Source organism: Eupeodes corollae, chromosome 2 (assembly GCF_945859685.1).
Source record: "Eupeodes corollae chromosome 2, idEupCoro1.1, whole genome shotgun sequence".
Classification (NCBI taxonomy): domain Eukaryota; kingdom Metazoa; phylum Arthropoda; class Insecta; order Diptera; family Syrphidae; genus Eupeodes; species Eupeodes corollae.
This window is the reverse complement of record NC_079148.1, coordinates 30593022-30606578: the sequence shown is the minus strand read 5'-3', so window position 1 is coordinate 30606578 and position 13557 is coordinate 30593022. Positions and strand designations below refer to the sequence as shown.

Genomic DNA, 13557 nt, shown 5'->3' with positions numbered 1-13557 from the left:
TTACATTTTTAAAAGTTTATCTATTGTTGATGTTGATTTATGGTATGATCTACAACCTACTACAGTAAACTTTGAATTTAAGTACACAGGTATTAAATTAACCGGTAAATTTTACTCTGTGTATAGTTAATAATTTATTTAAATTCTGTATCAAAATAAATGCTCGTACTATGTGCCTTAACAATAATTTCGAATTCATCAAGTGAACTATGAAATTTTGAGCTAAATGTTTCCTTTTTTTGATGAATAATTACTAACTATGATGAATTAATACAAATTTGTTCTAAATCGCTATGTAATATTTAATTGTCGTTTGCTGCGAATAATGTAAATAAAATTCTCAACCTTGTTGTGAGGTAAACGTGTCTTTTATTCAAAGAATATTTTTTGTACAAAAAAACGGACTAAATGTTTTCTAAATTTAAGACAATAGTTTTGTATTTTTGTATCTTTGAATTTATATATGTTTTCTTTTAACTACAATTGGATGTAAGTAGCTTCAGATGGCAAAACAATTGTTTTCTAAATTAATCTAAAAAATCTCTTTTGAAATTTCAGCTTCATACAAAAATAATCATATACTCTTTATATACATTTCCCAAAGAGAAAAAAGCTCAGAAATTCATTTTTGGCAACGCAGCAAATACCGGATTCGGCGCATAACTATTGTTTATTTTCCTCTCTTGACAACTTTTACAACATTTTATTCTGCTACATTCTATACAAAAGCTTCTTAACACTTCCCAATATTGGAGAAGAAGCAAAAAAAGCTATTACTCCCTCAGCAAAAATGGAATGAACCATTATTTCTGATCGATAAGTAGGTGTGACGGGACGGATTTTAAACCTACTTCACCTTCCTTATTCATAAATACGCGTATATCATGCACCCCCTATTTATAAATTAGCTGTGTTGACAAGTACTAGAACTAGGTATTAACTTTTGTAGGAAGTTATGAAAAGGATTTGACTTACATAGCACGATTGAATGCATCTGGCTGGGCCTGGGAGCATGTCAAAGATTGATCACTTTCAGTGGAATCATCGCGAAGGCCGGCGACTCCAAGTGGTAGTATTGGGATTATGGCAGCTGTAGCAGCCGCTGCTGTTGCCGGAGGCCCCGCCACCACCGAATGTGATGGAGGTGGGCCAGAAATAGTCTGCGGTGATGGTGTCGTGCTTACTTGCTCCTATTGATAGATTTTTGTTAGTTTTATTTTAGTTCTTTAAATTTATTATACTTACTTTTATATCTTCAGTCTCCGAAAGACGTTTTTTCTCGTGAGTACTGTCTCTTTCAATGGATCGACTTCGAAAAGCTGGTGGACAGGTTCTGTCGCGTGGCGACTTAGTATCGCCCGATGTCGGAGTATTCCTTTCACTGTGAATGTGCTGCTGCGAGGAACCGCCCTGGCCCGGTTGCCCTTGCGTAGGTGTCTGCTGCTTATGTCCTTGATCACGTTTTTTCTGTTCGCGTTCTTGCTGACGTCGGATTTCTAAATCTAAGAGGCGAGCTTCTCGAGCGTCTTTATCTCGCTTAAGAATAATAAAGCAGATAGAGGGAAGAGAAATATAGAAGAAAAGAGAAAAAATTACGGTCTATTTCCGGGCGAAAAGATTTCAAATTCAAAAAATATCATCTTTATCACATACTTTATAATTGATGGCGTCCTGTTCTTCCTTTTTCTGTTCACGCTCACTTCGTTGCCGGTCACGTTGTTTTTCTTCGTCCGTTTGCGATGTTTTGCTGTCTGAAAACGGAACTTAATTAATCATTTGCATTTATGCGTAAAAAGATTGAAAGGCATTTTTATGGTTGTCTATAATAATTCTTCTAAGGAATATCAAAAATGTTTTTGGTTTTTTTTTAGGTTAACCTTTTAAAAAGTTTGTTCTTCTTCCTTAAGGGAAGTGGGGGCATTCAAGTTGTTTTTTAAGGGAGAAGGGGTTAATAATAAACATCAAACAAATTATGTGCAATTGCAAACACTCTCCGATTTGATCCATTAAAACAAAAGTATATGATCTAGAACCAATCAAACATAATAAAACAGTTGTTTAAATAATAAATTAAAATAATTAAAAAGGGTTCATAAATTATTACCAATGTAATTTCATTCCCATTTGTATTATTTATAATATGTTAATAAAAAATTAAGCCATCATAAAGCGGTTAACCAACCATGCAGAATAATTGGATGTCGTTACAATAAGTAAGAAGGTATATGTATGAATGTTGAGTGAAGGGATATAAATATACAAAATGAAGGGTCTTGATAGGGTTGACATGAGTTACCTGGTGGAAACAACCTACTTTAAAGTGTTCCTGATGGGGATTGTAGTGGGAGTGCTAATAAACTTACCTTTGCTATGACGGCTCTAGGCATTTGAATTTAAATATACATATATTTGTATTTAGGTATGTGCGAGAATATAGTTCTCCTCTGTATACTCGTATTATCATTTATCATAGAGTTATAATTAATCTTAAACTATTATTTTGAATTGTGCTCGTTGGATTAAATAATAATCCTTATTTAACTATATACGAGTATAAAGGAATTAATGACTGTATAATACGCTTTTTATACTGTGGAGGATATTTTAAAAAAGAAAGATATCTTTTTTATCTCATGGTTTAGTTTTTCTTATTCCACAGTTTTCCAACTTAAACTAAGTTTGTAGAAAATAAAAAGATTGACAAGGAAAATATTCTCTTTTTTTAACGAATAGGATTGTCTTTAGGGCATAAACACAAATATCGTTTCAATTGTTTTATCTGAAATTAGGTGTAGAATAAATTTGATATTGAAATTGAATTGAATGTCCATTATCATGAACCATTATTGAAATATTCTGAATCATATATATATATGATTATATATATATTTCTTGGATAATAACAGCAAATTCTGACGGTCTAAATCTTTACAAGGTTCAAGATATATTAATTCTCTCAAGAGTACTTTGTCGAATTGCTTTAAATACCTTTTTTCATCACTTATTAAGTAGAAAGAAAGTTACTTTAAGTCCCAGCCATAGGGAGACGAAATTACTTCACAAGGAATATAATTTGAATCGGCTTGAAGTTAAGCAGTACCTTTTGTTGTCGACCATGGGTCTTTTTCACCAAGAATTCCTCACTTTACAACTTCGCAAAAAAGTAGGTATCTCGCAAAGTAAAAGTACAAACAAAAAATGAAAAGTCTTTTCACTTTTCCATTTTCAGACTTTAAAGTAAATTAGATTCACAATTAATTAGTACTTTGAAAATTTGCAGAGTAAATCTTTGATATTACGATTACTTATTATGATCAAGTATTAAAACTTTGACATTTACATATAAGTTAGGTTAGGTTAAGGTTAGGTTAAAGTGGCTGTTGGTTGGGAAGTCCAACACACTTAGACCAAAGTATGGTCCGTTGTAATACCACATGGATGAGTTGATCAGCTTAACTCTTCGAACCAATTGGAGCTCCGAATGAAGCGTAGGAGTCAAATAATATCAGAATTTTTTAGATCGCTGGTATCGTTGAAGTAGTAGTCTCCAAGGTGGTTTCTACATCTCTGTGATAAGACAGGGCATGTGCACAGAAGATAAGAGATTGTCTCCTCCTCCTCCTCGTCCATGCAACTCCTACAATAATCATTTGCAGGGGCTCCGGTGCTAAGATTAGGCCGAATTAGTTTTGTCGCTAAACAGGTGGTGGTGTTATTCCACCTGAAGTTTGTTTTTTCTATGGTATCTTGCTTTAGCATGAGTTTACATGTACTAAGCATTGTGAGCCAGCAGAGGTAAAGTTGTTCCGCTTTTTGCAAGTTCGTCAGCTTTGCAATTTCCTGGAATGTCTCTGGCACGGCACACAGAAAAGGTGAATGTTGAACTGAGGATTTCAGCTTGGAATACGCTACAATGATCGGGTAGACGAAAGGATAGACTTAAGTTTAGTCTATCTGAGTATACGCCTCCACCAACCCCGTCCTTCGTTTTTGATCCGTCTGTATAAAAGTTTATAGAAGAAGACCTGAGAGGTATTAAACTGAGGATGGGGTATGGTGTAGTCAATATTACTGTTTATATTTCTGAACGAGTTCAAAATAGTGGTGTGGCCAATTCCATTATTGATCCACAGAGAGGAGGCTTGAACAGAACATCAAGTGAGGCGGAGTAGAGCGAAGTGCTCCTCCCATACACAGGCCGGCTGTTCGTTTATCGCGATCTGTCGCTATATTTAGCACCGCGCCGCCGTCCACCATACCGCTACTCCATAAGTAAGGATCGGCCTTATGACCGAGATATATAGCCAGTGTGTAATGCGGGCTGTAGGCCCCATTTATTACCAATGGCCTTTTTACAGGAGAACAGGGCTACTGTGGCCTTGTTTATTCTCTCTTGAATATTAGGTTACCAACTTAATTTCTAATCCAAAATGAGACCCAAGTTGTACACCGTTTATTAGGGGATGGTCAATGAGTGGGACTTTGTTGTATTTCCTTGTGAAGAGAACAAGGTCGGTTTTTTGTAGGTTAACGCCTAGTCCACACCGATTTGCCCATCTGGTGAGCTTATTTAAAGCGTTTTGTAAGAGTTCTTTTAGTGTATTGGGATGTTTACCCGTTACTGAAATAGCAACATCGTCCGCATAAGCAAACACTCTGTATCCCTCTCTTTCTAGAGCTATTAGTAATTGATTTATTACTAAGTTCCAGGGGAGAGGGGATAGGACACCACCTTATGGCGCAGTAAAATTTCCCAGTTTTTAATTGATAATCCTGCTTATCAGCATCTGATTAATCAATTCGCTGATCGACTTATCTACCTTCAGAGATGTCAATACACGTTCAATTGCAGATGTGTCGACATTGTTAAATGCACGTTCTATATCTAAGAAGGCAAATAAGGTCTACTTTTTATGATGGAGAAATTATTCGATTGTACGTACTATATTGTGTAGAGCCGTTTCAACTGATTTCCCTTTGTTGTAGGCGTGTTGATCTTTTGAGAGGAGGGACTATCAATACTTGCCCTTAAGTGGATATCGATCAAACTTTCAAAAGTTTTGTATTTATCAAATACTTAAATAATGCAATATGAATCGATCAGATCAAAATAATAACGAGTGAGCCGATGGTAATTTTGGTAAATCGAAAACCCTTCTGCCGAAAAATCATTTCCGATATCGAAGTTAATATTAAGTTTCACTACTCTTTCGTCACTACTATTAAATTCGTCGTCTTCAAAATATTCTTCAAAACAATTGTTTTTTTTTAAATAATTTTACAACAGCTTTTCAAGAGAAACGTGTTTTGCTATAAACTGTCAAATTCCATTGAATGATCTGTCTTTACAGAATCAAATGTTTTTGTAATTGAGATGAATTAAGGCGTTAATAATACAATTTAAAGTGCATATTTTTTTGGTAAATTCGTCAAGATTAAAAAAAATAGCCTAGTTCCTTTGCCTTGTTAATTATTATTTACTATTTAAATTTGAAAACAATTTTTCATTTTTTTATTAGTTTTCAACAACTTTTTAAAACATACTCTTATTTGCAAAAAAAAATATTTCTTTTTGCATATTATTAAAAAGCTTGTCAAAATTCTAAGTATAATTTCTAAAGTTTATTGTTTGGTGAAACAAAAAGAACAAATACTTTGCAAAATAAGAAAACTTTTCACTTTTCACAAAAGACTATGCAAAATTTAAGTTTGATAAAACGTACTTTGCGTTTGGTGAAATAAATTCGCAAAGTAAAAGTAAGAAATATATTTCTTTATTAAAGAGTGTTTTCCAATAAGGGGTATCAATAGCCTGCTATTTCGCACGCTATCACTTTTGAAGCTGTCATTTTATTTAATAACTAAAAACTACTTCAATTCTTAAACTAAACGGTTTTTAAAAAACGTTTTAAAATTGATAAAAATCACTACAAAATGTGGAAAATTTATCAGTAACAGGTCGTAGTTCTTGCTGATAAGATAAGGTCAATTGGTCATAGAAAATTTTATAGAAAGGACAGGGTGATAAAACAGTAGCCATAGTGGCTATTTCGTTGATATTGTTCTCCATGGTTAATGAAAAACCTTTTTCTTTATATTAAAACAAAGATATATTATGGATTTTTCAAAGAGAATACTTTTTTAATATAAAACCTCTTATTGCAAAACCATATAGCATTTAAATCAAATTAAAATATAAAAGTTATAAAATTTAAGCGCATTAAGAAAATTTAGCTAACAGTTTCCTATATGAATAAAGAAATTTACAAAAATATTTTTCATCTGTATATTTGTTTTGTTTGTTTTTTTTTTTTTCTTTGTAAAAATGGAGCTAGAATGATGTTTTAGTGTGCACAAAAAATTTTGTTAAAAACAATTAAATATAAAAAAATTGAATTGCGAGTTCGTCTAAAGAAGAAACATGTTCTATTCAATTAGGTTATTATTAGAAATATCTTGACCGAAAACAACGTAAACTAAAATTATTGATTGTATACTTTTCGAAATTCAATTTGGTTATTACAAAAAAATGTTTGGAACAAACTTTTAATGGCACCAAAGCCTCTTTTCCTTGTTGTCCTTTTTCGAATCAATTTTTAAGTTTGGTTTGACAAACTTTGTACACTGTAAGTCAAAAGTACATTCTCTCTTTCGATACCAGCGCCATACTTGTAACGGATGTTACAAGTTGGCAACACTATTTCAACTGGTTGCCATTCTGTTAGATGTCATCAAATCTTTCGAACTGTGCACAACAAAATAGTCTTAATTTTCATAGACTAATTTTGTTTAGCGTTGACGCTAACTTTTGTTTGAATGGACACGTGAATAAATAAAAATTTCTTATTTGGAGTGATGATAATCTGCAAGTGTATGTTGATACACCGTTAAATCCACACGGAAAGAAATATATTGCGAATATTACAACGTCACTATGGGTGTGAACGCAATACTGTATGGCTTATAAGATTTCCATAGGATAAAAAGCTTTAAGCATAGTTAATTTGGCCATAATGAAAAAAGTAACGTCGACAATAGTTATAGCCGATACGCCAATACCAGTATGGGAGTCAGGCCCATACTTACTGGCGACATGTACAAGGCTCCTAGCAGAAAAGTCTATCCATTATGTCCCTTTTGTCCTATTATTATTGTCGAAATATATCAATACAGTAGTTATACCCATGCACTATTGACAGTTATCCAATAGAGTATCGATTATCACGCTATGAATTATCGCGGGAAAAACTAGTATCATTGTGACATCTCCGGTACAGTATGGGTCTGAAGGCAATGCTGTCTAGTTAAACGTACTATGCGCCCTTGTGTTACAAGCAAAGATTGTGGTACCATACGGTAAGTACATAATCCCATACTTATAGGAGTTGTTGCAAGACAATGTAGGAATAAAACAGATTCACAGATGGTTTTTTAGTATGGGTTTCGAGGCCATACTAGGATTGTCATAAATGCTATACACTTCTTTCCGTGCACATAAACGGAATAATGGGATGGAAGTTCTTTAATAACGATTCTAGCCAGAAATTTACAGTCAATGATGAACGCTTTAGAGCCACGTTGAATGACTTTTTGTTCTTCAGTTGAAAAACTATGATGTACAGGATCTGTTATTTCCACAAGACGACGCAAAATGTCATTCATTTAAATTTTAGGAAAGGTTTTGTAACAACATAGCTTCTCTTTGAGGACCCGTAAAATGGCCTCCAAGATCGTGCCGAAAACTATTGACCACTTGGACGTGTTATTGCGTCTTGCTTAAACCTTTAACAAAATGTTTATTACAATATTTTGTGTTAGGTAGATAAATAATTTAAAGTAATTTTTTATTTTACTTTAGTCGAAAACTATTTCTTATCAGTTTTTTGTTGTTTTTGTAGGTTTTCATGTTTTGTTAAAAAAGTTTTTAATATGATGAAACACCTTCAAGTTTTATTTTTCAAAATCTATTTTTGTAAACAAGATTTGTCGTCGAAAACCAATGTCTACCAATTTTAGTAGCACTTCATACAAAAAATCATTTTGAAGTCATTACCCATTTTTTGTTGGAAACAAAATATAGTATAGTAGGATCTTACACGAGTAACAAAAACTATATCCGCAGTATGAATACCACCGATAAGAGTTAAAGTAGAATCATGCTACGCATGGGTTTTTGACATTTATACGAGTCTCGAATGGACATTTGTATCTCAATGGCTGTGTCCGTTGAGTAGTTGTGCATTTGGGATCTTGTGTTTTCCAATGGAGAAAAATAAATCTGTTACTGTTGATATTATTTAGTTTTTTTTTTTAATGAAAATGGACTAACTGGGCTTATTTTGCAAGAGAAAACAATAAAAAAGATAATTAAGTTTTGATATGTTTTCACAAAAGGTTTATCTCAGTTTAGATTAAATAAGAAGATTTAAAAATGATTAAGTTTGACAGCAGTTTCTTAAATGCAAATGGTGTTTCGATGTTTCTTATGAAGTGCAAGTGAGATAGTTTGATTCGTGTTAAACAATAAAGAACTGAATAATTTAGAATAAAAATTTAGAGTATAATGCATTATCTGTAAAACCAACTCCTCCATATAGGTTTTTCTTCACAAATTTTGACTTGACTCCGATCCCCGACCGGAATCGAGTCAAATCAAGCTCATTTCAACTCGATTCAAGTATATAAAAAATTGAGGCTCGCTTCAACACCACATGTTAATGTAGCAGTCTACGAACAAATCCCCTTCTTAAAGTTCTTATTTTATGTCAAATTGTTTGGTTAAAACTTTGAAATCTCAATTTCCAGATGTTTTCTTACCATTTCTTCTCCAAAATTGTCCATTTTATTAGTTTTCGTTATTTTTTTTTGCTGAAGTTAATTTTAACTTTTGATTTTAACAAAATATTCTTCTATTTGTGTTTTTTTTATTATTATTGTGACAAGTCTTTTTTTTATTTGTACCAATTTTTAAATAGAAAAATCTGGCTACTGCCGATGAGTTTTCTTTGGAATTTTCTACTATACTATTTTTTGAATGTCAAAAAACACGGGTATTGTGTCATTTATTCAAGAGAGATCTAGAATCGAACATCAATTTTTACTAATTTTGGTACTTATATTTTTAGACAAAAAACCTTAATTGATATGACAAAAAACTGACTGTCAGATTTTTATAAAAATTTAAATGAATATCGAAAACAATATTTTGTATAAGGTTAAATTTGTTTAAAGCCAATATCTTTCCTTTTTAAAAAGATATTTGAATCTAAAATCAATTTTACCAACTTTTAGTAATACGTACTTTAGATAGGTTTTTATTTTTTTCTATCACAAAAACTCTATCAAATTCAATTTTTTCAAAATTTTACTAGAAGTCAAAAAAGTAATTCTTCGTTAAATAAAATTATTTTGGAGATAAGATCGTTTTTTCGTTCGTAAAATATTGCAGGTGACAGTCATTTTTTTTTTCATTTTTTTGATTTAATTGATTGATCACAATTTTATTAGGTCACAATATTTTATATGAAATTGAATTCAAGTCGCTTGCATTACTGGTTCGTGGGATTTTTCGACCACACACTCAGTTTTTGAGAGTTATTTCTGAGAGTCCTCTCTTTTTTCAGTGCAGTACCCGTCGTATCATAGTTAGTGCGTTGGATTGTCATGCCAAAGGACTTGGGTCCGATCCCTTCCTATGCCATCTAGAGTTTTTTTCACGAGTACTGCCTCTTGCGAGTGCTTCCTCAAATAAGCTGTTTGGATTCGGCTTAAAACTGTAGGTCCCCTCCATTCCTAACAACAATACTTGCATACATGAATGGTTGAGAGTTGTAAGTCAGTAGGCTCTAGTTCTCAACGGACTGTTGCGACACACAATACATATATTATTTTATTTATTCTACTTCCTTTTACATTATTGTCCCTATATAACAAAATTAATTTGAAGTCGATATCTTCGCTGGTTCTTGAGATATGGACGATGAAAAAAGCTTCCGGATCGTATGGACGTACGAATGTACGTACACAAGCACGCACAGACATCTCTATAGAAATCTTTTATTTATCCTCTAGGGACCTTAAAGCGTCGAGAAATTGGATTACAATAGCTCCCTATATTAAGTTAAAAATCATCTTTGTTTTGTTCCATTTCAAAAACCTTTAAAAAACACCCTCCAATGCTATTTTGTTTGTTTTGAATTTAGGAGTGGACACTTTTTTTTTTGTATATTGTCCACAATCTTAAGTATTATTTATTTTATTCAAATAAAGAAAGCCTCAATAATACCAATGTTAAAAAAATTAACATGCGTGCTATGCAATTAAAAACATTTCACTTCAGTTAATTAGGAACACCCGTTCTCAGCGTTGATATGCAAAACTAAAAATATTTTGACCCGGTTCCTCATTGTTGAATCGTAGAATACCTAATAGCCCACTCGATAATTTAAATAATTATTTTTTCCGTCTTCGACCTCCGTTCATACTATAACAGAAATGTATCCAACTAACTAAAAACCTTCAAAAAATTAATTTTCACATTCATGCTTCTGTCATACTCTATAACTTTGCCCTCACTTTAGAGGTTTTATTTTGAACTCTGTGCGAAGCACAATGGGTCATTAACAACTCCCTCATAGTATAATACCATATTGCATAAAAATACAATGTCCTTGGATAACTCAAATTACTGCATTTATATCCTTTTAATTAAATTAACATGCTGCACATATTAATCACAACCATTAGTCAGTTTATTATATAACTAATCGGTTTAATTTAACCCTCTTTTATTTAAACTGTAGGTATCTACTTAAAAAATATGAAAATGTAAAATAAAACAAATTTTAGCAATTTGATACAATACGATTACCCTCTAGAAACTCTTAGCTTGACATAAATTTTTTTCGGGTTTTTGTTTTTAAATTGTTTGTTTGCTTTTTGATGAATAAATGAAAATTTTACACAAATTTAATTTAATTAAAAGCCAATCATGTCAGTGTAATTACATTTGTGAAGCCTTCACTTTCAACTTTTAATTACGAATTATCCTTTATCGTGAATTTTCAGCAAGCCAACAAGCGAAGGATACAATTTATAATATTATGATGCTGTGACATCTTTTCTGTTTAAAACAGGAATTATAATATTGACACTACAAGTCAGCAGATTGATTACTTGTTTTATTTTTTGAATAGTGCAATATTCCAGAAATTGTCAAATTGAAGTTTAACTCATTTCTGATTTCGAGACTTAATATTATAATGCAAGAAACTTTTGATTCATGTAAGCATTTGTAGTGTTTGGTAAAATTATTGAAATAAAAGGGAAAATGTTCCTATCTGTCAGATATTTTGCTTAAAGTATGGTGAATGCACTTTTTTTTAACACACCCCTACTCAAATTTTAAAAAAAATCGTTTCCAAAGTTTTATTTAAACAATGGTTATGTTTATTTTGAACACAATTTGCTCAGTAAACTTTTTTTAAACCCCTACAACTTTTTTAATGCAGTCAATTAAATTCTCTGGGACTGGATAAAAAATAAAACAAAGAAAGTCAATTCAAAAAAGTTCATACAAACAAAAAACAAAACCCTTCCGGTGCTTATAAAAAGCGATAAACATTACATAACATTTTAATACAGTCAAAAAGGTATAGGTAAAGTCTGAGTAGGCACTAGCACACATTGCCATGAATTTATTATTATACTTGAAAATTAAATATAAACTTTAGTCATAAAATGTTTTATTGACTTCCTTAGATGCCTCAAGAAAACGAACATCAAAAATAGAACCCACGTTGTATTAAAGAAATTAGTATAAAAAGCGATATAAGCTAATGATTGTTCCGTCAGCTGGTTCCGGTTGCAACGCACGTGACTATTTTTGTTTTATTTTAAGATAAATACCTTTTTAAAAACAATACATTTTTTTTTTTTCAAAAACAAAATGCTAAGTCAACTTTGTGTAAAAGGTTTTCCAATAAGAAGTTTCAATGTGAATAGCAGGTTATTTGAGCAGATAGCATTTTTGAAGCTTTCTTATTTTGACAATCTCCAAGTTAAAGTTTATATGTATATACTCTCATTATTAAAAATGAAATACAACGCAGCATTCATTTGTAAAATTAACCATATAAATGTTATACATTTTGCAATAACAGTTTGTAGTGTGTGGTTTTTAGTTTCTGGTTTAATGTTTCTGGTTTGTAGTTTGTAGAATCTGGTTTGTAGTTTGTAGTTTTTGGTTTACAGTTTGTAGTTTGTAGTTTGTTATTTCTATTTCGTAGTTTCTGGTTTGTAGTTTGTAGTTTGTAAAAACTTTACTGATGTGTTAGTTCCCAAAGAGAAGTTTACAATGGGCTATCGACCGCGACGTTTTGTGAGTTTAAACATTAAGTAATTTTTTTTGGAGCCATGTGAAAGATAATGACTATTAGAGATGGAATTCAGGCCTTTATCGAGGACATACATCCGCAAATGTGAACGTAGAGCATGCAAACTTCTTGGTGGCAATTTGACTGACGTTGATTTAAATTTTCAATGACATACTCCTTCCTTACAACAAAACAACCATCTATTGATTTGTCCTCCAAAACTACCTTTTTTCTTTACATCAAACTGAAACCTTCTAAAACAACCTGTGTTAACGGTTACCTGGCTTTGTTAACTCTAAAAATAAAAATTACTCTTAAGTTGTGCAGTAATCTTCAAGGAATTCAATTAAGGAAATAAATGTCTTGCATTCTATTTTTTTTTGTTTTTTTTTCAAACGTTCCTCCACCTTTTTATAATTTTTTGAATTGTCACTTCTCAATGATAAACTTTTGCAAGCTTATTATTTGCAAGACCATTGAATTGTTTTTCTATTATGATATCTCATTCTTTAGGAGACTTAAGTATTTGTGTATGCGTTAATTTCCAGCACGTGCCACACAGTTTTAATGTCTTTTAAATTCAAGGTATTTCTCTTTCTTATTTCCAGCTGCCACCTATGTTATTCCTTCTTCATGCACGTGTTCATTCTTTTAGATATGAAGTTGTTTTTAAATTAACAACAAGCAGTCCAAAAGCACCTTTGGATTATCTTCTTCAAACGGACTCAAGGTCTACACTTTACATTCTAAAGTCTAATCTGGTTTTAATGTCCATGCAAATTAAACAACTGGAGATATAAAAAAGAAATTATTAAAATTGATTTTACATCTCCTGTTAATTATATTTTGAAATGCCATTATAATCGATTGTATCCATATAAAATAAAAAGAGTCTTATTTTTATTTAACTACTATCCTCTTCAATAAGTTTTTTTTTCAAAGAGGGAACGTAAGAGATTTCGTTTTAGGGAATTTTGAATTTATAAAAGCACACTCTGGTGTGCCTAAAGGCTGTAGTTTTGGTCCACTGTTCTTTATACTATCTTTCAAGGATGTTTTTATATCATTTTATCGTAGCGAATTGTACATTTTTATCTCGACCCTAGATTTTATAGCTATGTCGTGTCGATATAAATACTAGCGCCAAGATGTGTAAAAATTAAGAAAAAAATGTTATCGACTT

At 31.8% G+C, this 13557-nt stretch overlaps 1 protein-coding gene across 1 annotated transcript in view; it reads right to left on the bottom strand.

Annotated features, from left to right (window-relative positions):
• Nucleotides 1-13557, bottom strand: part of LOC129944083 (voltage-gated potassium channel subunit beta-2) — a 98329-nt gene that overhangs the window by 66886 nt on the left and 17886 nt on the right. The window contains exons 3-5 of the mRNA XM_056053255.1: nt 1654-1751; nt 1246-1536; nt 976-1190 (exon numbers count right to left, since the gene is read on the bottom strand). Of these exons, the coding sequence (XP_055909230.1) occupies nt 976-1190; nt 1246-1536; nt 1654-1751 (604 nt within the window). The remainder of the gene's footprint in view (nt 1-975; nt 1191-1245; nt 1537-1653; nt 1752-13557) is intronic.